The 27,989-nt window shown below is 46.2% G+C and overlaps 1 protein-coding gene across 1 annotated transcript in view; it reads left to right on the top strand.

Annotated features, from left to right (window-relative positions):
* Positions 1–27,989, top strand: part of myo10l3 (myosin X, like 3) — a 217,982-nt gene that overhangs the window by 36,642 nt on the left and 153,351 nt on the right. Inside the window, exons 3-7 of the mRNA XM_080199296.1 lie at positions 2,264–2,422; positions 10,592–10,779; positions 13,923–14,057; positions 23,179–23,303; positions 23,856–23,869. Coding sequence (XP_080055422.1) covers positions 2,264–2,422; positions 10,592–10,779; positions 13,923–14,057; positions 23,179–23,303; positions 23,856–23,869 — 621 coding nt within the window. The remainder of the gene's footprint in view (positions 1–2,263; positions 2,423–10,591; positions 10,780–13,922; positions 14,058–23,178; positions 23,304–23,855; positions 23,870–27,989) is intronic.

Here is a 27,989-nt window from a genome sequence, read left to right as displayed (position 1 = left end):
AACATGGCAGCAGAATGAAGATTGTTCAGAGATGCAATTAATCAATGTGTTTAGAAAATCCTATAAAGTGTTTATTAAAGACCTCAATTTTTTACCCCCAGTCTCTCCATTACCCCCACTCTCTGTCATTACCCCCAGCCTTCCCATTATTCATATTTTATCCATTACCCCACTGACCCTCGTGACCCCAGTCTCTCCATTACTCCCACTTGCCCTCGTTACTCCCACTCACCCTTGTTACCCCCAGTCCCCCCATGACCCCCCCGTCTCCCTGTGACCTCCAGTCTTTTTTGTTACCTTCACTGTCCCATTACCCCTAATCTGAAAGACACAATAATGATATTCTTTCTTTTCACTGTCTCAATCTCGTCCCCTGATCTTTACAGTCAGCTGTGTGGGAGAATCTGAGCTGTTCTCATTAGCTGCGATCCTACCTTTCTGCCCCACTGGTCGATGGATGGGGCGAGCCGGTAAGATAATGAGAGAGCTGCAAAATCAGGTTCATCTTGTGTGATCTTACCGGCATCAGAAATCCGGCAAGTTCAGCCTCACGTCCTTTTCAGGATTTAAATGTAGAATAGGAAGAATTGAAATATCACAAGTGAGCCTGGGCTGCAATTGTATTGACCCACTAGCCTCTGCAACTCCGCCGGTGAAGACTCTCACTGACGTGGATCACATATAGAACATAGAAAAACTACAGCACAAACAGGCCCTTCGGCCCACAAGTTGCACCGATCATATCCATACCTACCAGGCCTACCTATAACCCTCAATCCTATTAAATCCCATGTACTCATCCAGAAGTCTTTTAAAAGACCCCAGCGAGTTCACCTCTACCACCACCGATGGCAGCCGATTCCACTCTCTCACCACCCTCTGAGTGAAAAACTTACTCCTGACATCTCCTTTGTACCTACTCCCCAGCACCTTAAACCTGTGTCCTCTCGTAGCCACCATTTCAGCCCTGGGAAATAACCTCTGAGAATCCACCCTATCTATTCCTCTCAACATTTTATAAACCTCTATCAGGTCGCCTCTCAACCTACGTCTCTCCAGGGAGAAGAGACCTAGCTCCCTCAACCTATCTTCATAAGGCATGCCTCCCAATCCAGGCAACATCCTTGTAAATCTCCTCTGCACCCTCTCAATAGCTTCCACATCTTTCTTGTTGAATATGATCCCTCTCAACATGGACCAGACATGATGGCCTTGCTATTAGGACCGAGGCCATTGTGGCCTCCCCTCTGGAAGATTGGGAGTTGGGAGGTTGCACCTTGCCAGTCAGATACTACCCACTGGGCATCGGGCAGTATCGACTGTATGGGGCCTGATGGGACGAGGCCTGGTGGGGGTGGACCAATGGGGGTTCGCTGCCACTCTGCAACAGTGATAAGGGAGAGAGGGGCCGCAGCTTGCTGTGATCGGCTGGTCTGTGCGCAAGTGGGTGGTGGGGTTGGTTTTGGCTACAGAGCCCCATGATGAGGAGTGGGGGGTGGTGATCAGGTCTGGCAGGGAGCGGAATTGGCCGCAGAGGCCAGCTATAGTTGGGAGAGGCAATCACTGACAGATCTGTGTCCACAGAACACAAAAATCTGCACATGCGCAACAGCTCCCTCTGCTGCTATTGCCAGCTTTCAGAAATCTAGGCCCCATGTTCTTCCCCTGCGCTTCACTTTTTTTGACAGAGTCCATTTTTATCTCATCCAAAAAGAGCATAATTCTCCCCCATTTTCATGCTCATTTGGCATTTAGAAATTTTTTGATAAGATCGTCCCATTGAGTCTGATGTTTGTCATAGAGGTTTACAGCATGGAAACAGGGCCTGCGGCCCAATTTGTCCATGCCGCCCTCTTTTAACCCCCTAATCCCAATTGCCCGCATTTGGCCCATTTCCCTCGATACCCATCTTACCCATGTAACTATCTAAATGCTTTTTAAACATCATGTTTGGGGCTCTAATATGTTAAGTATTTTCTCTCTCTGTCTCTGGCTCTGCCTCTGCCTGTCTCTTTCTCTCTGTTTCTGTCTCTCTCTCTGTCTCTCTCTCTGTCTGCCTCTCTTTCTCTCTCTCTGTCTCTTTCTATCTGGCTCTCTCTCTGAGTCTCTGCCTCTCTCTCTCTCTTGTTCTGCCTCTGCCTTTCTCTCTCTGTCCATCTTTCTCTCTCTCTCTCTGTCTCTCCCTATCTCTCTCACTTTGTCTGTCTTCCTCTCTCTCTCCCTCTCTCTCTCTCTCCCCCTCTCTCTCTCCCTCTCTCTCTAGGTGCTCTCCTTTGAGCAGGGTGCACTCTCCAGGGATATTGTTTTTCCGATGCATCAAACCAGTATCGAAGGGGTGGATGATATGTCGAGTCTCGCAGATCTACATGAAGCCGCAATTCTCTACAACCTCTTCCTGCGATACAAACAGGATAAGATCTATGTACGTTATTCTTCTCTTTCCCCTTACTCTTCTAAGTACCTGTGCTTGGAAGGAGAGCGTGACAGTATCTCCTGATAAGCCCATTGTTATCAGTCACCCAGAACTATCCCTCTAGAATACTGTGAGGCCATTCACCCCATCAGCTTAACTCACCCCTGACCCTGGGGAAACCCTAGGAAGATTTGACCTGATGTGGAGATGCCAGTGTTGGACTTGGGTGGGCACAGTAAGAAGTCTCACAACACCAGGTTAAGGTCCAACAGGTTTATTTAGCATTAGGATTTTGGTTAGTGTTAGGCAGATAAACCTGTTGGACTTTAACCTGGTGTTGTGAGACTTCTTACCAAGATTTGACCAGCCAGTGTATATGAAGGAATTAAACCGGAAAGTGCTGGATAAACTCATTAGGACTGGCAGCATCTGGAGAGAAACAGAGTTGATATATCAGGTCTAAAGGTGGTACGTAAAATAAAACAGGGGCCAACCTCCTACCTCCCTGGCCACCCTATAAGACATTGGGCAGGTAAAGCCTTAGCCAGCCTGCCTACTCTTAGACTAATTACCTTTTTAAAATGCACTCGGGGGAAATGGGTGTCGCTGATTGGCCAGCATTTATTGTCCATCCCTAGTTGCCCTTTAGAAGATGGTGGTGAATTGTCTTCTTAAACCACGACAAATATCCGCCCTTCTGACCTTATGATGGAGGGAAGGTCACTGATGAAGCAGCGGAAGATGGTTCACCCTCGGATACCTTTGAGGAGTTTCTGCGGTGATATCCTGGAGATGAGATGATTGACCTCCAATAACTAGCCAATGAATGTCCAGTTAAGGACCTGATTCAGCTCCGGCTACATTAATAAATGGGAATGAATGAGGCCAGCCCACTTCTTAACCATCTCAGGTGATAAAGAGGGAAGGGAGAGTGGGTACTTTGGCCTTTGAGGGTGTCCTGTGGCCTTTGGGGTGACCCCCTTTAAGTTACCTCCTCTTTTATGACTTCCACCTTGACCTCTAAAACCTGACCACTCACAGCCTTCCCCCTGTACCTGAGATCTTTCAGCCTGCCCTGGCTGTGCTTTGCTTCTACGTCTAGTTGCCGTGGATCTTCCGCTCAGAACTGCTTGTAATCCCAAAAGTGGCCATTACTGAGTTCCAACAGTGCTGAGACTACTTGACTGCCAACCAATCAGATTGGCCAGGAGTCTCGAGGAGAAACCCTCTTTTTTCTCGGGGCAGAATTCACACAATTATCACATTAAACAGGAAATTCAAGATGTGTGTAACAAGGGTACTACTGAACGATGGGTGACTTTCATCTATATATAGATGGGTTTAACCAAATTAGCAACAATAATGTGGCAGATCCAATCCTGGAGTGTGTACAAGATGAGTTTTTGGATCAGTCTGTTGAGGAACCAACTAGGGAACATCCTATCGTAGATTTAGTAATGTGTGACGAGAGGGGCCAGTTAATAATCCTGTTGTGTGAGGTCCTTTGGGGAAGAGTGACCATATCATGGTAGAATTCCTCACTGGGTTAGAAAGTGTATTGTCTAAACAAAACTAGAGTCCTAAATCTAAACAAAGGAAACTATTAAGGTCTGAGCGGTGTGCTCTCCGTGATAGAATTAGTAACTTAATTGAAAGTGGTGCATAGGCAATGGCTAATACAATCTTAAGGAAAGACTGTATTCATTACAACAGTTATATATTTCTAACTGGCCCAAAAACACAACAGGAAATGTGACCTGACCATGGTTAACAAGAGATAGTTTTAGATCCAAAGAGGAACCATATAAAGTAGTTGGAAAAAGTAGCAAGCCCGAGGATTGGGAGCAGTTCAGCAAAGGGTGATCACTGGAGGAGGAGGTTCCACAAATATCCCCATCCTCAATGATAGAGGAGACCAGCACATCAGTACAAAAAATAAGGCTGAAGCATTCGTAGCAATCTTCAGCCAGAAATGCCGAGTGAATGCTCCAACTGTGCCATTTTCTGGGAGTTCCCAGTATCACGGACGTCCATCTTCAACCATTTCAATTCACTCCTAATGATATCAAGAAATGGTTGGAGGCATTGGATACAGTAAAGGCAATAGGCCCTGCTAATATCCCAGTGATAGTTCTAGTGACTTGTGCTCCAGAAATTGTCGTGCCCCTGGCTAGGAAACTGGCATTTACCCGACAATGTGGAAAATTATCCAGCTACGTCCTGTACACAAATCCAACCCGGCCAATTACTGCCCAGTCCACTCTCCATCATCAGTAAAGTGATGGGAGGGGTCATCAACAGCACTATCAAGTGGCATTTATTCAGCAATAACTTGCTCAGTGACACTCAGTTTGGGTTCTGCCAGGGTCACTCAGCGTCTGACCTCTTTCCAGCCTTGGTTCAAACATGGACAAAGAGCTGAATATCAAAGGTGAGGTGAGAGTGACAAGTCTTTACATCAAGGCAACATTTGACCGACTATGGCATCAAGGAGTCCGAGCAAATCTGGAATCATAGAATCCTGTAGTGCAGAAGAAGGCCATTCGGTCCACCGGGTCTGTGCCAACCAAAATCCCACCCAAACCTTATCCCCATAACCTCATGTATTTACCCTAGTGAGTCCCCCTGACACTGAGGCAATTTACCATGGCCAATCCATCTAACCTGCATATGTTTGGAGTGTGGGAGGAAACCGAAGCCCCCGGAGGAAACCCAGAAAGAAACAGAGAGAAGGGACAGACTCCACATAGACAGTCACCCAAGGCCGGAATTGAACCCTGGTCCCTGGCACTGTGAGGCAGCGGTGCTAACCATTGTGCCACTGTGCTGCCAATCAATGAGAAAATTCTCTGCTGGTTGGAGTCATACCTGGCACAAAGGACGATGGTTGTGGTGGTTGGGGGTCAATCTTCTCAGCTCCAGGACTTCACTGCAGGAGTTCCTCAGGGTTAGTGTCCTAGACTCAGCCACGTTCAGCTGCTTCCTTTCGTCATAATGTCCGAAATGGGAATGGTCGCTGTTGACTGCTCAATCTTCAGTATCATTCACGACTCTTCAAATACTGAAACAGTCTACGTTCTCACTGTATCTGTGAGGGTTTCCTCTGAGTGCTCTGGTTTCCTCCCACACTCCACACTGCACATTAGGTGGATTGATCATGGTAAATGTGTGGATTTATGGAGATTGGGGATGAGGGATGGACCTAGGTAAGATGCTCTTTCAGAGTGGTACAGATTCAATGGCCTCCTTCTGCACTGTATGGATTCAATAATTCTATGTCCAAATGCAGCAAGACCTGGACAATATCCGGGCTTGGACTGACAAGCAGCTAGTAACATTCGTGCCACACAAGTGCCAGGCAATGACCATCTCCATCAAGAGAGGAGCTAATCACCACATGACATTCAGGGATGGACTGGGCTACGTTTGCAACTCTTCGCAGTTTCCTACCAGCCACATCTAGTCATGAATGATGATTGATCATTAAACAACTTAATGGAGGAGGAAATTCTACAAATATCCCCATCCTCAATGATAATGGAAGCCATCACATCAGTGGCTAGTGGATGATTCACCTTGGCCTCCTCCTGAGCTCCCCAGCATCACAGATGTCAGTCTTCAGCCAATTCAATTCACTCCACATGATATCAAGGAACAGCTGAAGGTACTGGATTCTGTAAAAGCAATGGGTCCTAGTAACATTCCGGCAATATTACTGAAGACTTGTGCTCCAGGACTTGCAGTGCCCCTAGCCAAGCTGTTCCAGTACAGCTACGACACTGGCATCTATCCAGCAATTTGGTCCAGCTATGTCCAGCACACAGAAACAGGACAAATCCAATCCGACCAATTACTCTCGATCATCAGCAAAGCCGTGGATGGGGTTATCAGCAGTGCTATCGAGCAGCATACACACACACAATTTGGGTTCCACCAAGGTCACTCAGCTCCTAACCTCATTACATCCTTGGTTCAAACATGGACCAAAGAGCTGAGGTGAGGTGAGAGTGAGAGCCCTTGATATCAAGGGCATCACAAAGTCCTCGCGAAACTGGAGTCAATGGGAATCAGAGGGAAAACTCACTGCTGGATGGAGTCATACCTGGAGGTTGATCATCTCAGCTCCAGGAAGTCATTGCAGGAGCTCCTCAGGATAGTGTCCAAGGCTCAAACATCTTTATCAAATACCTTCTTCCCATCTCCAGCTGTTTCATCCGTCATTAGGTCTCATCCATCATAAGACCTTCCCTCCGTCATAAGGTAAGAAGTGGGGATGTTCGCCAATGATTGCACAATGTTTAGCACCATTTGCGACTCCTCAGATATGGAAGCAGCCCATTCCAAATGCAGGACAATATCCAGGCCTGGGCTGATAACTGACAAGTGATATTCGCACCACACAAGTGCCAGGTAATGACCATCTCCTACAAGAGATGATCTAACCATCACCCCTTGACATTCAATGGCCTTACTATTGCTGAATCCCATCAACATCCTGGGGTTTAGCACTGACCAGAAACTTAACTGGACTAATTATCTAATTACTGTGGCCATTGGAGCAGGTCAGAGGTTAGAAATCCGGTTGCATGTAACTCACCTCTTGACTCCCCAGAGCCTGCCCACTATTTACAGGGCACAAGTCAGGAATGTGGCGGAATACTCTCCAGTTGCCTGGATGAGCACAGCTCAAACTACAATCAAAAAGCTCAACATCATCCAGGACAAAGCAGCCTACTTTGTGCACCCTTTCCACAAACATTCACTCTCTCTACCACCGATGCACAATGACAGCCGTGTGTACCATCTGCAAGATACACTGCAGCAACTCACCAAGATTCCTTAGTTAGCACCTTCCAAACCCGCAACCTCTAGCATCTAGAAGGATACCAGGGAACACCACCACCGGGAGGTTCCCCTCCAAGTCACTCATCATCCGGACTTGGTAATATATCGCTGTTCCTTCACTGTCGCTGGGTTAAAATCCTGAAACCCCATCCCTAACAGCACTGTGGGTGTACCTACATTCTCAGGGACTGCAGCAGCTCAAGTAGGCAGCTCACTATCGCCCTCTCCAGGGCAATTAGAAAGGAACACTGAATGTTGCTGCAGCCAGCAATGCCCACATTCCATAAACGAATAACTAAAAAAGAGAAGGTAAGAAGGCAGAAAAAGAATGAGTAAACTTGCAAGAAACATAAAAGTGGACTGTAAAGGTTTCTATAAAAATGTAAAAAGAAAAGAATAGTGAAGACAAATATAAAAGAACAAGGAAATAGCAGAGCAATTAAACAACTACTTAGTTCTGTTGTGATAGAAAAGGTGGGTTCTAGTGTCATGGTTCAGGTCAGAAACAGGAGCCGCCTGAATCATAAGTTTTGCATCTTGAATGTGGCTAGGATAAGCATGATAGGTTTCACTTCAGGGATGATTCAAGTGACCTATCAGGGAGCTTTCATCAAACAAAGTTTATTTAAGAATATAGTTAACGTGTATAGTAAGAAAATTAGCAAGAACTTTTATCAATAATAAACAAAAAACAAAACAACCACTATAACGTATAAACCTCAACAAAGATATCTAATGCATTCCAATCAAACCAAAACCCTTGCCGTAGACAAAACCCTTAAACAGGTTCAATTCAGCAAAGTCTAATGCTCACGTGATAATGGAAATTGGGTCCTTTGGTTGAAGTCTGCAGCTCCCTGGATTCATTCCATACAATTTGAAGACAAGACAACTTCCCAAAATACCAGAGGAACTCTGGGCCAAGCCTCAACCACAGCAGATTCTCATCCTGTAGGAAAACAACAGAATTTCCAAAGAAAAAAAGCAGGAAGAGAGAGAGTTCTCTTTCAGCGATGCTGCTAACACGCCAACTCCCAAAACTGAAACTGAAAAATGAATCATTGTCACCTGACCTGCCACAATTTTTCCTCCCCCCAACAATGACATCACCTGTGGTTGTGAGCATAAATTTAAAAAAACTCATAAAAGTCACCAACATCAGAAGGGGGAATTGAAGGAAATTAGCATTAGTAATAAAAAATAGTGCTAGAGAAATTAATAGGGCTGAAAGCTGATAAATCCCCAGGGCCGGACAACCTACATCCCAGAGTCGGATAATCTACATCCCAGGGTTGGATAATCTACATCCCAGAGTCGGATAATCTACATCCCAGGGTCGGATAATCTACATCCCAGGGTCGGATAATCTACATCCCAGAGTCGGATAATCTACATCCCAGGATTGGATAACCTACATCCCAGGGCCGGATAATCTACATCCCAGGATTGGATAACCTACATCCCAGGGTCGGATAATCTACATCCCAGGGTCGGATAATCTACATCCCAGGGCCGGATAATCTACATCCCAGAATCGGATAATCTACATCCCAGGGCCAGATAATCTACATCCCAGAATCGGATGATCTACATCCCAGGGTCGGATAATCTACATCCCAGGGTCGGATAATCTACATCCCAGGGTCGGATAATCTACATCCCAGGGCCGGATAATCTACATCCCGGGATACGAAAGGAGTTGGCCATAGAAATAATGGATGTATTGGTTGTCATCTTCCAAAATTCTGTACAGTGTGGAACATCCCCAGCAGATTAGAGAGTAAGAAAGGCAACCCCACTATTTTACTCAGAGAGTGGTTGGGGTGTGGGATGGACTGCCTGCTGTGATAGTGGAGTCGGACACTTTAGGAACTTTCAAGAGGTTATTGGATAGGAGCACACCAAAATGATAGGAAGTGGGATAACTTGATCTTGGGTTCGGACATAGCTCAACACAACTTTGAAGGCTGAAGGGCCTGTACTGTGCTGTACTGTTCTATGTTCTATTGGAAGGAGGAAGAAAGTGGAGAATTCCAGACTGATTAGTCTAACATCAGTAAAAGGGAAATTTATTTTCATTAGGGACTGTTACAAAGGATGTGATAGCAAGACACTTTGAAAATATCAATGGGATTAGACAAAGTCAACATAAAATGGAAAATCAGGTTTGATGAACCTATTGGAGTTTTTTGAGGATGTAACTAAAGTCCCACATAAGAGATGAGTGTGCAAAGTGAAAGTACATGGGTTTGGGGGTGATATATTGGCATAGATTGGGAATTGAGTGGCAGACAAGATACAGAGAGTAGGAATAAATGGATCTTTCTCAGTGAGGCAGGCAGGGATCAGTACTTGGGCTCCAGCTATTCACAAAACAATTTGGATGAGGAACCAAAAGTAATATTTCCAAGTTTGCTGACAAACAAGACCTGGTGGGAAAGTGAGTGGTGAGGAGGATCTTAAAGGCTGCAAGGTGATTTAGACAAATTAATAGAGTGAGTAAATATGTGTCAGAAGCAGTTTAATGTGGATAAATGTGAAGTTATCTACTTTAGATAGAGAAACAGAATGGCAGAGTATTATTTAAGTAGTATTAGATTTGGAAATATTGATGTTCTAAAGGACCTGGGTGTATTAGTACACAAGTCACTGAAAGCAAATATGAAGGTACTGCAAGCATTAGGAAGGCAAATGGTATGTTGGACTTCATTGCAAGAGGATTTGAGTACAGGAACAAGGATGTATTACTGCAGCTGTACAGAACCTTGGTGAGACCATATCTGGAGTATTGTGTGTAGTTTTGGTCTCTTTATCTAAGGGAGGATATACTTGCCATAGAGGAAGCACAGCGAAGGTTCACCAGATTGATTCCTGGGGTGGCAGGATTGTTGTATGGGGAGAGATTGGGTTTACTGGGCCTGTATTCACTGGAGTTTCAAAAAAAGAGAGGGGATCTCATTGAAACATATAAACTTTTGACAGGGCTGGATAGGCTGGATACAGGGATGTGTTTCCTGTGGCTGGGAGTTCTAGAACAAGGAGTCACAGTCTCAGGATATAGGGTTGGCCATTTAGGACCAAGATGAAAAGAAATTTCTTCACTCAGAGGGTGAACCTGTGGAATTCTCTCCCACAGAAAGCAGTGGAGGCCAAATCACAGAATATATTTAAGAAGGAATAGATTTCTAAGCACTAATGGCATCAAGAGGTATGGGGAGAGCACGAGAGTATGGTGGAGAGACAGGGTCAGCCATGATGATATTGAATGGTAGAGCAGGCTCGATGGGTTTGTATGGCCTATTGCTCCTATTTCCTATGTTTCTATTTTTGTAGACTAACATTGGTTCCATCCTGACTGCTGTCAACCCTTATAAGTGCATCGAGAGCCTGTATAGTGCCAACACAGTGGAATTATACAGCAGACACCAGCTTGGAGAACTTCCACCGCACATTTTCGCAATTGCCAACGAGTGCTACTGTTGCCTGTGGAAGCGTCAGGATAGTCAGTGTATTCTGATCAGGTAGGTGGGTTCCACTGGCTCCCGGTCCAGGGAGCTGAGGAACAAATGAGGAAATTTCTAAAAGCACCACTTCCCATCCACTTGTTATCCCAGTTTCAACTTAGGGTTTAATTCAATCAGAGTTAGGAACGTCGGAAACAATTAGAACAAATATCACTTCCCTTTTCCCATACCTCACAATCCTGACACCAACATTCTCCCCATATCTCTGCATCCACCCGACACATCTCCTCCAATCCCTCAATCCCACCCACCCACCTTCCACCCCCATCCCTCAATCCCACCCATTTACCCTGTCTCCATATTCCTCAATCCCACCCATTTACCCAGTCACCATATCCCTCAATCCCACCCATTTACCCTGTCTCCATATTCCTCAATCCCACCCATTTACCCTGTCTCCATATCCCTCAATCCCACCCATTTACCCTGTCTCCATATCCCTCAATCCCACCCATTTACCCTGTCTCCATATTCCTCAATCCCACCCATTTACCCTGTCTCCATATTCCTCAATCCCACCCATTTACCCTGTATCCATATTCCTCAATCCCACCCATTTACCCTGTCTCCATATTCCTCAATCACACCCATTTACCCTGTCTCCATATTCCTCAATCCCACCCATTTACCCTGTCTCCATATTCCTCAATCCCACCCATTTACCCTGTCTCCATATCCCTCAATCCCACCCATTTACCCTGTCTCCATATCCCTCAATCCCACCCATTTACCCTGTCTCCATATTCCTCAATCCCACCCATTTACCCTGTCTCCATAGAACATAGAACATAGAACACTACAGCACAAACAGGCCCTTCGGCCCACAAGTTGCGCCGACCACATCACCTACCAACCTACAGACCTATCTATAACCCTCAATCTCATTAAACCCCATATACTCATCCAGAAGTCTTTTAAAAGACCCCAGTGAGTTCGCCTCCACCACCACTGACGGTAGCCGATTCCATTCACTCACCACCCTCTGAGTGAAAAACTTACCCCTAACATCACTTCTGAACCTCCCTCCCCGCACCTTAAATCTGTGTCCTCTCGTAGCGACCATTTCAAACCGGGGAAATAGCCTCTGAGAGTCCACCCTATCTATTCCTCTCAACATTTTGTAAACTTCTATCAGGTCGCCTCTCAACCTTCGTCTCTCCAGGGAAAAGAGTCCCAGCTCCCTCAACCTAACTTCATAAGGCATGCCTCCCAGTCCAGGCAACATCCTTGTAAATCTCCTCTGCACCCTTTCAATAGCTTCTACATCTTTCCTATTGTGAGGCGACCAGAACTGCGCACAATACTCCAAATGAGGCCTGACAAGGGTCTTATAAAGTTCCAGCATTACCTCCCGACTCCTAAACTCAATCCCTCGATTAATGAAGGCCAGTACACCATACCTCCTCCACCTGCGAGGCCGATTTAAGAGTCCTGTGGACCCGGACCCCAAGATCCTTCTGCTCCTCAACACTACTCAGACTTCTGCCCTTAATAGTGTACTCGTTCATCCCGTTGGTTCTGCCAAAATGGACGACAACACATTTATCCGCGTTGAAGTCCATCTGCCACTTCTCCGCCCAGTCCTGCATCCTATCTATGTCCTGCTGCAACTTTTGCCATCCTTCCAGATCATCCACAACACCACCGACCTTCGTGTCATCAGCGAACTTACTTACCCATCCCTCCACTTCCTCATCCAGGTCATTTATGAAAATGACAAACAACAAGGGTCCCAGAACAGATCCTTGAGGCACTCCGCTGGTGACTGACCTCCATTCAGAAAAAGCCCCATCCACAACCACTCTCTGCCTTCTGCAGGCAAGCCAGTTCTGGATCCACAAGGCCAAAGGCCCTTGGATCCCATGCCCTCTCACCTTCTCAAGAAGTCTTGCATGGGGGACCTTATCAAACGCCTTGCTGAAGTCCATGTACACTACGTCCACGGCACTTCCTTCGTCAATGTGTTCAGTCACATTATCGAAGAACTCAACTAGGCTTGTAAGGCACGACCTGCCCTTGACAAATCCATGCTGACTATTCCTGATCATGTCAAACCTCTCCAAATGTTCGTAAATCTTGTCCCTCAGAAGCCTCTCCATCAGCTTACCAACCACTGAGGTCAGACTCACCGGTCGGTAATTTCCCGGGCTATCTCTGTTCCCTTTCTTAAAAATAGGAACTACATCCGCAATCCTCCAATCCTCTGGAACCTCTCCCGTCTCCATTGACGACGCAAAGATCATCGCCAGGGGCTCTGCAATCTCTTCCCTCGCCTCCCACAGTATCCTGGGGTACATCCCATCTGGTCCCGGCGACTTATCTACCTTGATAGAATTCAAAAGTTCCAACACATCCTCCTCCTTAATATTCACGTACTCAATCCTTTCCATCTGCTGCAAATCCATAACAAAATCTCCCAGATCGGCTTCCACCGTGAATACTGAGGCGAAGTACTCGTTAAGCACCTCCGCCATTTCTTCTGGTTCCACACAAACCTTTCCCCCCTCACCTTTTATCGGTCCTATCCCTTCTCTTCTTATCCTTTTACCTTTCACATATTTATAGAAGGCCTTGGGATTCTCCTTAATCTTACTCGCCAAGGTCTTCTCATGACCCCTTCTGGCTCTCCTAATTTCCCTTTTAAGTTCCCTCCTACAGTCCTTATACTCCTCAAGATCTTTAACATCTCCTAATTCCCTGAACCTCTTGTACACCTTCCTTTTCTTCCTGATATTCCTCAATAACACCCACTTACCTCCTCCCCATAACCCTCAATCCCACTTACCCACCTTCACCACATTTCCCTCAATCCCAGTTAAGAACTGGCCATGTTGATGTGTAATTGAGTCGGAGATTTGTCCAGACAGGGGATGAACAGATACTTCTCTCCCCTAAAGGCTTTTCACGGATGAGTTGGGTTTATAACGACAATCCAACATTTTCAATGAAACCTGCTCTGGACTGTAAGATTGACTTGAAAAATTTCAAAGGGTTTGCTCAAAATCTCTGGATATTTATCAGAAAGACTCCAAACCCATTACGATTTGAGGAATGTAGTTCAATAAAGTACAGCAAGAGATGGTCTAACTTGTGCATGTTTTATTCCCTGGCCTTTCACCTGTGACCTGTGACCCGCACAGCGGTGAGAGTGGAGCCGGTAAGACAGAGAGTACAAAGTTACTGCTGCAGTTTCTGTCAGTAATGAGCCAGAAATCATCGGGAGCCTCATCCCAGCAGAGGAGCACACATGTGGAACAAGCCATTTTGGGGAGCAGGTAGGCACCCTGAGCTTATAACTGCCAACTACACAGTTCCTTCACAGCCTCTGACTTTAAAACACAGGAAGAGACAAATCAAAAAAACTGCATCTCCAACACAGCACTGAGGAGTTGTTCTCCAAAACCATGACTCAGCAATCAGGCAAACAAGGATCCTTTCAGAATCCACCCTTTAATACACACTGACTCTCACTGGGGTACAGTTCCACACACACTGACTCTCACTGGGATACAGTTCCACACACACTGACTCTCACTGGGGTACAGTCCCACACACACTGACTCTCACTGGGGTACAGTTCCACACACACTGACTCTCACTGGGATACAGTTCCACACACACTGACTCTCACTGGGGTACAGTTCCACACACACTGACTCTCACTGGGATACAGTTCCACACACACTGACTCTCACTGGGATACAGTTCCACACACACTGACTCTCACTGGGATACAGTTCCACACACACTGACTCTCACTGGGATACAGTTCCACACACACTGACTCTCACTGGGATACAGTTCCACACACACTGACTCTCACTGGGATACAGTTCCACACACACTGACTCTCACTGGGGTACAGTTCCACACACACTGACTCTCACTGGGATACAGTTCCACACACACTGACTCTCACTGGGGTACAGTTCCACACACACTGACTCTCACTGGGATACAGTTCCACACACACTGACTCTCACTGGGGTACAGTCCCACACACACTGACTCTCACTGGGATACAGTTCCACACACACTGACTCTCACTGGGATACAGTTCCACACACACTGACTCTCACTGGGATACAGTTCCACACACACTGACTCTCACTGGGATACAGTTCCACATACACTGACTCTCACTGGGATAGAGTCCCACACACACTGACTCTCACTGGGGTACAGTTCCACACACACTGACTCTCACTGGGGTACAGTCCCACACACACTGACTCTCACTGGGGTACAGTTCCACACACACTGACTCTCACTGGGATACAGTTCCACACACACTGACTCTCACTGGGATACAGTTCCACACACACTGACTCTCACTGGGATACAGTTCCACACACACTGACTCTCACTGGGATACAGTTCCACATACACTGACTCTCACTGGGATAGAGTCCCACACACACTGACTCTCACTGGGGTACAGTTCCACACACGCTGACTCTTACTGGGGTACAGTTCCACACACGCTGACTCTTACTGGGATACAGTTCCACACACACTGACTGTCACTGGGATACAGTTCCACACACACTGACTGTCACTGGGATACAGTTCCACACACACTGACTGTCACTGGGATACAGTTCCACACACACTGACTCTCACTGGGATACAGTTCCACACACACTGACTCTCATTGGGATACAGTTCCACACACACTGACTCTCACTGGGATACAGTTCCACACACACTGACTGTCACTGGGATACAGTTCCACACACACTGACTGTCACTGGGATACAGTTCCACACACACTGACTGTCACTGGGATACAGTTCCACACACACTGACTCTCATTGGGATACAGTTCCACACACACTGACTCTCACTGGGATACAGTTCCACACACACTGACTCTCACTGGGATACAGTTCCACACACACTGACTCTCACTGGGATACAGTTCCACACACACTGACTCTCACTGGGGTACAGTTCCACACACACTGACTCTCACTGGGGTACGTGTCCCACACACACTGACTCTCACTGGGGTACGTGTCCCACACACACTGACTCTCACTGGGATACAGTTCCACACACACTGACTCTCACTGGGATACAGTTCCACACACACTGACTCTCATTGGGATACAGTTCCACACACACTGACTCTCACTGGGATACAGTTCCACACACACTGACTCTCACTGGGGTACAGTCCCGCACACACTGACTCTCACTGGGATACAGTTCCACACACACTGACTCTCACTGGGATACAGTTCCACACACACTGACTCTCACTGGGGTACAGTCCCGCACACACTGACTCTCACTGGGGTACAGTTCCACACACACTGACTCTCACTGGGATACAGTTCCACACACACTGACTCTCACTGGGATACAGTTCCACACACACTGACGCTCACTGGGATACAGTTCCACACACACTGACTCTCACTGGGATACAGTTCCACACACACTGACTCTCACTGGGATACAGTTCCACACACACTGACTCTCACTGGGATACAGTTCCTCACACACTGACTCTCACTGGGATACAGTCCCACACACACTGACTCTCACTGGGATACAGTTCCACACACACTGACTCTCACTGGGATACAGTTCCACACACACTGACTCTCACTGGGATACAGTTCCACACACACTGACTCTCACTGGGATACAGTTCCACACACACTGACTCTCACTGGGATACAGTTCCACACACACTGACTCTCACTGGGATACAGTTCCACACACACTGACTCTCACTGGGATACAGTTCCACACACACTGACTCTCACTGGGGTACAGTTCCACACACACTGACTCTCACTGGGATACAGTTCCACACACACTGACTCTCACTGGGATACAGTTCCACACACACTGACTCTCACTGGGGTACAGTTCCACACACACTGACTCTCACTGGGATACAGTTCCACACACACTGACTCTCACTGGGATACAGTTCCACACACACTGACTCTCACTGGGGTACAGTTCCACACACACTGACTCTCACTGGGATACAGTTCCTCACACACTGACTCTCACTGGGATACAGTTCCACACACACTGGCTCTCACTGGGATACCGTTCCACACGCACTCATTCTTGCTCTGACACAGCACTCTTATATTTACAAAGCATCTTTAACACATGTTCTCTTCGTGAACAAGATTCGAATATTTATGTTACAATCTGACTGTGGACCAGGCAGTTTTTGTTTAAAGTCGGCAATGTTTGAAATTCCTGGTATTTGGTAAGAAAATACAGCCTCAAAATTGCGTAATTCCAAAATAAACATGATGAGATGAAGCCAAAGAAAAGTAAAACTGTTTACAATATTGTGAATTAGGCAGTTTAATTTAAATTCTGTCTCCCTTATGGGGGAGTACAATTAGAAACAGAGAAACTCAGAAGAGGCCATTTGGCCCCTTGAGCTTGCTCTGCTATTCATTATGGTCAGGGCTGATCATCAAATTCAAATTCACTCCATATGGATCAGGATATCCATGATATCCTCGCATATACCTTGATCCCTTTAGCCCCAAGAGCTGGATCTAATTTCCCCATGAAATCACACAATGTTTTGGCCTCAACCTCTTTCTGTGGGAGTGAATTCCACACATTCACCGCCCTCTGGGTGAAGAAATTTCTCCGCAACTCAGTTGTAAAAGGTTTACCCCTTATCCTCAAACTACGACCCCTAGATCTGACTCCCCCACCATTGAGAACATTCTTTCTGAATCTGTCCTGTCTAACCCTGTTAGAAGTTTCTATGAGATCCCTTCTCACTCTCCTAAACTCCAATGAATATAATCCTAACTGACTTAGTCTCTCCTCATATGACAGACCTGCCATCCCAGGAATCAGCCTGGTAAACCTCCACTGCACTCCCTCTATACAAAGCCATCATTTCTCAGATAAGGATACCAAAACTGCACATAATACTCCAGGTGTAGCCTCCCCAAAGCTCAATACAATTGCAGCAAAACATTCCTATCCCTATACTCAAATCCTTTCGCTATGAAGACCAACATACCATTTGCCTTCTTTACTGCCTGCTGTACCTGCACGCTTACTTTCAGCGACTGATACACAAGGATTCCAAGGTCTCGCTGAGTATCCACCTCTCTCAATTTACACCCATTCGGGTAATATTCTGTCTTCTTATTATTGCTACCACAGTGGATAACCTCACATTTATCCACATTATACTGCATCTGCCATGCAGCTGCCCACACACTTAGCCTGTCCTAATCATGCTGAAGCTTTTCTACATCCTCCTCACAGCTCACCCTCCCACCCAACTTTGTATCATCTGCAAATTTAGAGATAATACATTTAGTTCCTTGTTCTAAATCATTAATATATAATGTGAACAGTTGGGGTCCTAGCACAGATCCCTGTGGAACCCCACTAGTCACTGACTGACAATCAGAAAAAGACCCATTTATGCCAACTCTTTGCTTCCTGCCTGCTAATCAGCTTTGTATCCATCTCAAGACATTACCTGCAGTCCCCTGTGCTTTAACTTTATTCAGTAGTTTGCTACGTGAGACCTTGTTGAAATCCTTTTGAAAGTCTAAATAAACCACATCTATTGGTTCTCCTCTAAATTCAACTCTAGTAGTTATATCCTCAAAGAATTCCAATAGATTCATAGAACATAGAACATAGAACACTACAGCACAAACAGGCCCTTCGGCCCACGAGTTACGCCGATCACATCAACACCTACCAACCTACAGACCTATCTATAACCCTCAATCTCATTAAACCCCATATACTCATCCAGAAGTCTTTTAAAAGACCCCAGCGAGTTCACCTCCACCACCACTGACGGCAGCCGATTCCATTCACTCACCACCCTCTGAGTGAAAAACTTACCCCTAACATCACTTCTGTACTTGCATTACCCTGGCTGTCAGGATTACTAGCCCAGTGACAATACCACAGCCTCCCCACTGAAACTGACTGAGATTCAAACTGCTCTGCTCTGATCCTTGGAATGATCTGGGTGATTTATTAAAATACTCCAAAAGTGTCTTGGCCTTGTTACTAGGCAGAAATACAATCTTAAAGAATCACAGAATTACAGAATATTACAATGCCTTTGGCCCATCGAGTCTGCACTGACCCCTAAAAGGCCCTGACTGGCCCACCTAAGTAAGAAGTCTCACAGGTTAAAGTCCAACAGGTTTATTTGGTAGCAAAATCCACTGGCTTTCGGAGTGCTGCTCCTTCATCAGCTGAGTGGGAGTTCTGTTCATAAACAGGATTTACCTCTAAAAATTCTCATTCCAACCATTATTTTGTACATTAAGTTTGTGTCTTTATATGCCCTGTTTGTGAACAGAACTCCCGCTTACCTGACAAAGGAGCACCACCCCAAAAGCGAGTGGAATTTGCTACCAAATAAACCTGTTGGACTTAACCTGGTGTTCTGAGACTTCTTACTGTGTTTACCCCAGTCTAACGCCGGCATCTCCACATCCTGCCAACCTAATCACAGTTGCCAGCACTTGGCCCATAGCCCTGAATGTTACGACATGCCAAGTACTCATCCAGGTATTTTTTAAAGGATGTGAGGCATCCCACCTCCACCACCCTCCCAGGCAGCGCGTTCCAGACCATCACCATCCTCTGGGTAAAAAGGTTTTTCCTCAAATCTCCCCTAAACCTCCCACTCCTCACTTTTAATTTGTGTCCACTTGTAATTGACCCTTCAGCTAAGGGGCTCCCTATCCACTCTGTCCGTGCCCGTCATAATCTGGTACACCTCAATCAGGTCATAAGACCATAAGAACATAGAACATAGAACACTGCAGCACAAACAGGCCCTTTGGCCCACAAGTTGCGCCGATCATATCCATAACTACCAAGCCATAGAACTATCTATAACTCCCAATCCCATTAAATCCCATGTACTCATCCAGAAGTCTTTTAAAAGACCCCAGCAAGTTTGCCTCTACCACCACCGATGGCAGCCGATTCCACTCACTCACCACCCTCTGAGTGAAAAACTTACCCCTGACATCTCCTCTGTACCTACTCCCCAGCACCTTAAACCTGTGTCCTCTTGTAGCGACCATTTCAGCCCTGGGAAATAGCCTCTGAGAATCCACCCTATCTATACCTCTCAACATTTTATAAACTTCGATCAGGTCACCTCTCATCCTTTGTCTCTCCAGGGAGAAGAGACCTAGCTCCCTCAACCTATCTTCATAAGGCATGCCTCCCAATCCAGGCAACATCCTTGTAAATCTCCTCTGCACCCTCTCAATAGCTTCCACATCCTTCCTGTAGTGGGGCGACCAGAACTGCGCACAGTACTCCAAGTGGGGTCTGATAAGGATCTTATAAAGTTGCAGCATTACCTCCCGACTCCTAAACTCAATCCCTCGATTAACGAAGGCCAGTACACCATACGCCTCCTTGACCACATCCTCCACCTGCGAGGCCGATTTAAGAGTCCTGTGGACCCGGACCCCAAGGTCCTTCTGCTCCTCTACACTGCTAAGAGTCCTACCCTTGACATTGTACTCCTTCATCCCATTGGACCTGCAATGAGAACATAAGAAATAGGAGCAGGAGTAGGCCATCCAGCCCCTTGAGCCTGCCCCGACATTCAATAAGATCATGGCTGATCTGAAGTGGATCAGTTCCACTTACCCGCTTTCTCCCCATAACCCTTAATTCCCTTATTGATCAGAAATCTATCTACCTGTGACTTAAACTTATTCAACTAGGTAGCCTCCATCACTTCAATGGGCAGAGAATTCCAGAGATTCACCACCCTTTGAGTGAAGAAGTTCCTTCTCAACTCTGTTCTAAACTGACCCCCCCCCCCACCTTATTTTGAGGCTGTGCCCTCTAGTTCTGGTTTCCTTTCTAAGTGGAAAGAATCTCTCTACCTCTGCCCTACCTAGCCACTTCGTTGTCTTATACACCTCTATAAGATCCCCTCTCATCCTTCTAAACTCCAATGAGTACAGGCCCAATCTCTCCTCATAAGCTAACCCCCTCATCTCTGGTATCGGCCTGGTGAACCTTCTTATTTGCCTCTGATCACCCCTCGGTCTTCTCTGCTCCAGGGAAAACAACCCAAGCCTATCCAACCTCTTGTTCATGTCTCCCCTATAATGTGGCGACCAGAACTGCACACAGTATTCCAGCTGTGGCCTCACCAAGGTTCTATACAATCCTATCATGACGTCTCTGCATTTGTAATCTTTTCCCCAATTGATAAAGGTGAGTGTGCCATATGCCTTTTTCATCACTCCATTAACCTGCTTTTCCGCCTTCAGAGATCTACAGACAAATACGCCAAAGTCCCTTTGTTCTTTGGAACTTCCTGGTGTCAGACCTTTCAAAGTATCCTCCCTTGTCCAACTATTCCTTCCAAAGTGCATCACTTCACACTTTTCAGGGTTAAATTTAATCTGTCACTTATTCGCCCATTTGACCATCTCATCTATATCTTCCTGTAAGCCAAGACACTCAACCTCACTGTTAACCACCATGCCAATCTTTGTGTCATTGGCAAATTTACTGATCCTGCCCCTCATGTAGTCATCTATATCACTTACATAAATGACGAACAGTCGGGGCCATCAATCTTCCAGGTGTTAGTACATGAATCACAGAAGGCTAATGTACAAGTAAAGCAAATAATTAGGAAAGCTAATCGAATTTATTGTGAGGAGAATTGAATACAAAAGTATGGAGATTATATTGGTTAGGGCATTGGTGAGACCACATTGGGAGTATTGTATACAGTATTGGTCACCTTATTTAAGGAAAGATATAGGTGCATTGGAAATAGTTCAGAGAGGGTTTACTAGACTAATGGATGTCAGGGGTAGGGTCTTTACCCAGAGGGTGGTGAGGGATTGGAATGCCCTGCCTGCTGCAGTTGTAAATGCGCCTAGTTTGGGGGCGTTTAAGAGATCCGTGGATAGGTTTTTGGACGAGAAGGGATTGGTTTAGGTTAGTGGGTCATTGTTTTGTAACTGGTCGGCGCAACATCGTGGGCCGAAGGGCCTGTTCTGCGCTGTAATGTTCTATGTTCTATGTTCTAATACCAGGAATGGGTGAAATGAAAACAGAAAATGCTGGAAAAACTCAGCAGGTCTGACAGCGAAGAGAGAAACAGAATTAATGTTTCAAATCCATCTGACTCTTTCTCAGAGCTGAATGGGCAGGTTGTCTTCTGAGGAAAGGTTGGAGAGGCTGGACTTATTTCCACTACAGTTTAGAAGAGTAAGAGGGGACTTGGTTGAAACCTTTAAGATCCTGAGGGGTTTGGATAGGATGGATATGGAGAGGATGTTTCCTCTCGTAGCAGAGTCAAGAACTTGGGTCCCTGTTTAAAAATAAGGGGTTGCCTATTAAAATGGAGATGAGGTGAAACCTTTCCACTCAGAGGGTCATAAGTCTTTGCAACTCTCTTATTGAAAAGGTGGTGGAAGAAGAAGCTTTGAATATTTATCAGAACGATTGACACAGCTTCTTGGTAAGCAAGAGGGTGACAACCCTCTTGGATGGGAGGTTACCGTCAGATCAGCCAAGATCACAAAGGGATAAGTGGCCTACTCCTGCTCCTAATTCATATCTTCATTGCGAGCTTACAAAGCACACAGCAATGTCATGAGGCATTGTAAAATGATCCAAGGTGTTTACCAAACAAAATCTGACCCTGAATCACAAAGGGCGGGGAGTCTAAAACGAGAGGTTTAAGGTGAGAGGGGAGAAATACAAAAAGGTCCAGAGGGGCAGTTTTTTCCCACAGAGAGTGGCGAGTGTCTGGAACAAGCTGCCAGAGGTAGTAGTAGAGGTGGGTACAGTTTTGTCTTTTAAAAAGCATTTAGACGGTTACATGGGTAAGATGGGTATAGAGGGATATGGGCCAAATGTGGGCAATTGAGATTAGCTTAGTGGAAAAAAACTGGGCAACATGGACAAGTTGGGCCAAAGTGCCTGATTCCATGCTATAAACCTCTATGATACTAAACACATTTAGGATAGATGATCCAAATCTGGTCAAAGAGTTTGTTAAGAAACATCTTAAAGGTGGAAAGAGCTAGAGAGGTTTAGGGAGGGAATTGCAGAGTTTAGGTCCCAGGCAGCTAATGTCAGCCAATGATGATGAAATAATGATATCAGAAATGTGCAAGAGGTCAGATTGAGAAAAGTGGGAATATTTTGGATTAGGGCTGGAGGAGATTACACTTGTGGGGAGGGAGTGAGACCATGGAGGGATTGAATAAACAAGGATGTTGTTGCCAGACTGGAAGCAGACATAATTGAGGGGATTTCCAGGGAGTTGGTGTGTTCAGGACAGATGGCAGAGTTTTGGATTAGCCGATGTTTCACAGTTGCTGCATTAATGCTGAGAATCTTTCTCCACAGCCCAGTAATGGAAGCTTTCGGAAATGCCAAAACCGTTTACAACAACAACTCCAGCCGGTTTGGAAAATTCATCCAGCTTCATTTCTCCCAGAATGGGAACATTCAGGGAGGTGCCATCGTGGACTGTATCCTTCAGAACCTGACCACAGAGTGCAAGAATCACTGCTGTCTGCTCACTGCCCCAGCCCTGTCCTCAAACAGTACAAAACCCTCAGTATAGCAGCATCATGACTAACACTGCAAGAATAGAAATGTACAGGGTTAAGGTTTGAAGGTGAGGGGTTGGGGTGAGGGTTTAGGATGAGGGATTGGGTTGAAGGATTGTGGTGAAGGGTTATGGGTGGGGGGTGAGGGGCTGGGATTGGGTTGAGGGGTCAGGTGAGGGGTGGGGGGCAGTGAGAGGTCGGGGTAAGGTGTTATGGGTGAGAGATTGGGAATGAGGGGTGAGGGGTTATGGGTGAGGGGTTGGGAATGAGGGGTGGGTGGTGAGGGGTTGGGTTGAGGGATTATGAGTGAGGGGTCAGGCGTGAGGGGTTGTGGGTGAGGGATGGGGGGGTGGGGGGGTTAAGAGTTTGTGCAGGGTGATTCGGATGCTGAGGAATTGAGGATTTTCTCCCCTGAGCAAAATGAAATTAAATTCACAAGCAACTGTTTAAAATCCTTAACCCGTGGTGCAGACTTGCTGGAAAAGGTAAGTTTTCTTCGCTGTGAATCATACAGCCTGGAGGAAGCCATTCTGCCCATTGATTCCCTCCCTCCATCCAGTCAGATTGGTTGATGTGTCTCTGTTTTCCTGTCTTTGCTCCATTTCCACCACACCCTAACCAAACAAAGTTCCATCCAGCTCACCCCCTCTGCAGCTTTCTGGGGAGAATGTTCCAGATTCCCACTCCCTCTGTGTGAGGAAGTGCTTCCTGATATCCCCCCTGAAGGGCCTGGCTCCAGTTTGAAGGTCCCACACCCCCAGCCCTTGTTCTGGACTCCCCCCAACAGAGGAAATCATTTCTTTATATAGATTCTGTTGAATAATTTAATGATCTTAAATACCAGATATTTTAAAAAATCATTTGCTTCTCATCCATCAGTTCTTTTGAGAAGGTAGTGGTGAGCATTTCAGCTTCTTTCTGGATCAGGGGGACGATTAAGAATCCACCACATGGCTGTTGGTCTGCAGTCACATAGAACATAGAACATTGCAGCGCAGAACAGGCCCTTCAGCCCACGATGTTGCGCCGACCAGTTAAAAAACAATGACCCACTAACCTAAACCAATCCCTTTTTGTCCATAAACCTATCCACGGATCTCTTAAACGCCCCCAAACTAGGCGCATTTACAACCGCAGCAGGCAGGGCATTCCAATCCCTCACCACCCTCTGGGTAAAGAACCTACCCCTGACATCCGTCCTATAACTACCCCCCCTTAATTTAAAGCCATGCCCCCTCGTGCTAGCTTTCTCCATCCGAGGAAAAAGGCTATCACTGTCCACCCTATCTAAACCTCTAATCATCTTATATGTTTCAATAAGATCCCCTCTTAGCCGCCTTCTTTCCAGCGAAAACAAATCCCTGTCTCTCCTCATAGGACCTCCCCTCCATACCAGGCAACATCCTGGTAAACCTCCTCTGCACCCTCTCCAAAGCCTCCACATCCTTCCTGTAATGTGGGGACCAGAACTGCACACAATACTCCAAGTGCGGCCGCACCAGAGTTGTGTACAGTTGCAACATGTTGCCCAGACCAGCTAAAGACGGCAGATTTCCTTCTCTAAAGGACATTTGTGAACAAATAATAATTACAATTTCACGATTACAGATCCTGAGACTAGCTTCTTATTAAATTGAGCTTAAATTTCCTGATCAATTCTGTACATTGAGTTCTCAGTTACCGGAATAAGCACCTACTCTAGCGTACACCCAAAATCACTGATCACTGAGCATATACCCAAAATCACCCCATCACTGAGCATATACCCAAAATCACCCCATCACTGAGCATATACCCAAAATCACCCATCACTGAGCATATACCCCAAAATCACCCATCACTGAGCATACACCCCAAATCACCCATCACTGAGCATACACCCCAAATCACCCATCACTGAGCAGATACCCCAAATCACCCATCACTGAGCATATACCCAAAATCACCCATCACTGAGCATATACCCCAAAATCACCCATCACTGAGCATATACCCCAAAATCACCCATCACTGAGCAGATACCCCAAAATCACCCGTCACTGAGCAGATACCCCAAAATCACCCATCACTGAGCATATAACCCAAATCACCCATCACTGAGCATTTACCCCAAATCACCCATCACTGAGCATATACCCCAAAATCACCCGTCACTGAGCAGATACCCCAAAATCACCCATCACTGAGCATATACCCCAAATCAACCATCACTGAGCATACACCCAAAATCACCCGTCACTGAGCAGATACCCCAAAATCACCCATCACTGAGCATATACCCCAAAATCACCCATCACTGAGCATATACCCCAAATCAACCATCACTGAGCATAAGGTTCAGGAACAGAAGGTTGGTTAGGGCAAGATTAGGGCCAGTTATAGACAGCAGAGGGAAGTTATGTGTGGAACCGGAAGAGATTGGAGAGGCATTGAACCAATATTTCTCTTCGGTGTTCACGCAGGGGGACAAGAATATAGCTGAGGAGGACACTGGGTTGAAGGGGAGTAGAATAGACAGTATTACAGTTGATAAGGAGGATGTGCTGGATATTCTTGAGGGATTGGAGACAGATAAGTCCCCTGGTCCGGATGGGATTTACCCTAGGATTCTCTGGGAGGCAAGAGAAGTGATTGCAGAGCCTCTGGCTCTGATCTTCAGGTCGTCGTTGGCCTCTGGTATAGTACTGGAAGATTGGAGGTTAGCGAATGTTGTCCCATTGTTTAAGAAGGGGAATAGAGACTTCCCCGGGAATTATAGACCAGTGAATCTCACTTCTGTTGCGGGCAAGGTTTTAGAAAAAATTATTAGGGATAGGATTTATAGTTATTTGGAGAGTAATGAATTGATTGGAGATAGTCAGCATGGTTTTGTAGCGGGTAGGTCGTGCCTTACTAACCTTATTGAGTTTTTTGAGAAAGTGACCAAAGAGGTGGATGGGGGTGAGGCAGTTGACGTGGTATATATGGATTTTAGTAAGGCATTTGATAAGGTTCACCATGGTAGGCTTCTGCAGAAAATGCAGATGTATGGGATTGAGGGTAATCTAGGAAATTGGATCAGGAATTGACTAGCAGATAGGAGACAGAGGGTGGTGGTTGACGGTAAATATTCGTCATGGAGTTCGGTTACGAGTGGTGTGCCTCAGGGATCTGTTTTGGGGCCACTGCTGTTTGTAATTTTTATTAATGATCTGGATGAGGGTATAGTTGGGTGGATTAGTAAATTTGCTGATGACACCAAAGTCGGAGGTGTGGTAGATTGTGAGGAAGGGTGTCATAGTTTGCAGGAAGACTTGGACAGGTTGCAGAGCTGGGCCGAGAGGTGGCGGATGGAGTTTAATGCGGAGAAGTGTGAGGTAATTCACTTTGGTAGGAATAACAGATGTGTTGAGTATAGGGCTAACGGGAGGACTTTGAATAGTGTGGATGAACAGAGGGATCTAGGTGTATGTGTACATAGATCCCTGAAAGTTGGGAATCAAGTAGATAGGGTTGTTAAGAAGGCATACGGTGTCTTGGCGTTTATTGGTAGGGGGATTGAATTTAGGAGTTGCAGCGTCATGTTGCAACTGTACACAACTCTGGTGCGGCCGCACTTGGAGTACTATGTGCAGTTCTGGTCCCCACATTACAGGAAGGATGTGGAGGCTTTGGAGAGGGTGCAGAGGAGGTTTACCAGGATGTTGCCTGGTATGGAGGGGAGGTCCTATGAGGAGAGACTGAGGGATTTGTTTTCGCTGGAAAGAAGGCAGTTAAGAGGGGATCTTATTGAAACATATAAGATGATTAGAGGTTTAGATAGGGTGGACAGTGATAGCCTTTTTCCTCGGATGGAGAAAGCTAGCACGAGGGGGCATGGCTTTAAATTAAGGGGGGGTAGTTATAGGACGGATGTCAAGGGTAGGTTCTTTACCCAGAGGGTGGTGAGGGATTGGAATGCCCTGCCTGCTGCGGTTGTAAATGCGCCTAGTTTGGGGGCGTTTAAGAGATCCGTGGATAGGTTTATGGACAAAAAGGGATTGGTTTAGGTTAGTGGGTCATTGTTTTTTAACTGGTCGGCGCAACATTGTGGGCCGAAGGGCCTGTTCTGCGCTGTAATGTTCTATGTTCTATGTTCTATACACCCCAAATCACCCATCACTGAGCATATACCCCAAATCACCCATCACTGAGCATATACCCCAAATCACCCATCACTGAGCATATACCCCAAATCACCCATCACTGAGCATATACCCCAAATCACCCATCACTGAGCATATACCCCAAATCACCCATCACTCTGGCTTATGCCCAAAATCACCCCCCTCTCTACATGCACCTAAAATCACTCATCACTCTGGCATACACCAAAAATCACCCATCATTCCAGCATACACCCAAAATCACCCATCACTCTTGCAATCACCCAAAATCACCCATCACTCTACCGTACACCCAAAATCACCCATCACTCTACCGTACACCCAAAATCACCCATCACTCTTGCAATCACCCAAAATCACCCATCACTCTACCGTACACCCAAAATCACCCATCACTCTACCGTACACCCAAAATCACCCATCACTCTAGCGTACACCCAAAATCACCTATCACTCTAGC

This window comes from Carcharhinus amblyrhynchos, chromosome 11, assembly GCF_965287045.1.
Source record: "Carcharhinus amblyrhynchos chromosome 11, sCarAmb.v2.hapA, whole genome shotgun sequence".
In the NCBI taxonomy this organism is placed as follows: Eukaryota; Metazoa; Chordata; class Chondrichthyes; order Carcharhiniformes; family Carcharhinidae; genus Carcharhinus; species Carcharhinus amblyrhynchos.
This window is presented reverse-complemented; position numbering and strand designations above follow the sequence as displayed.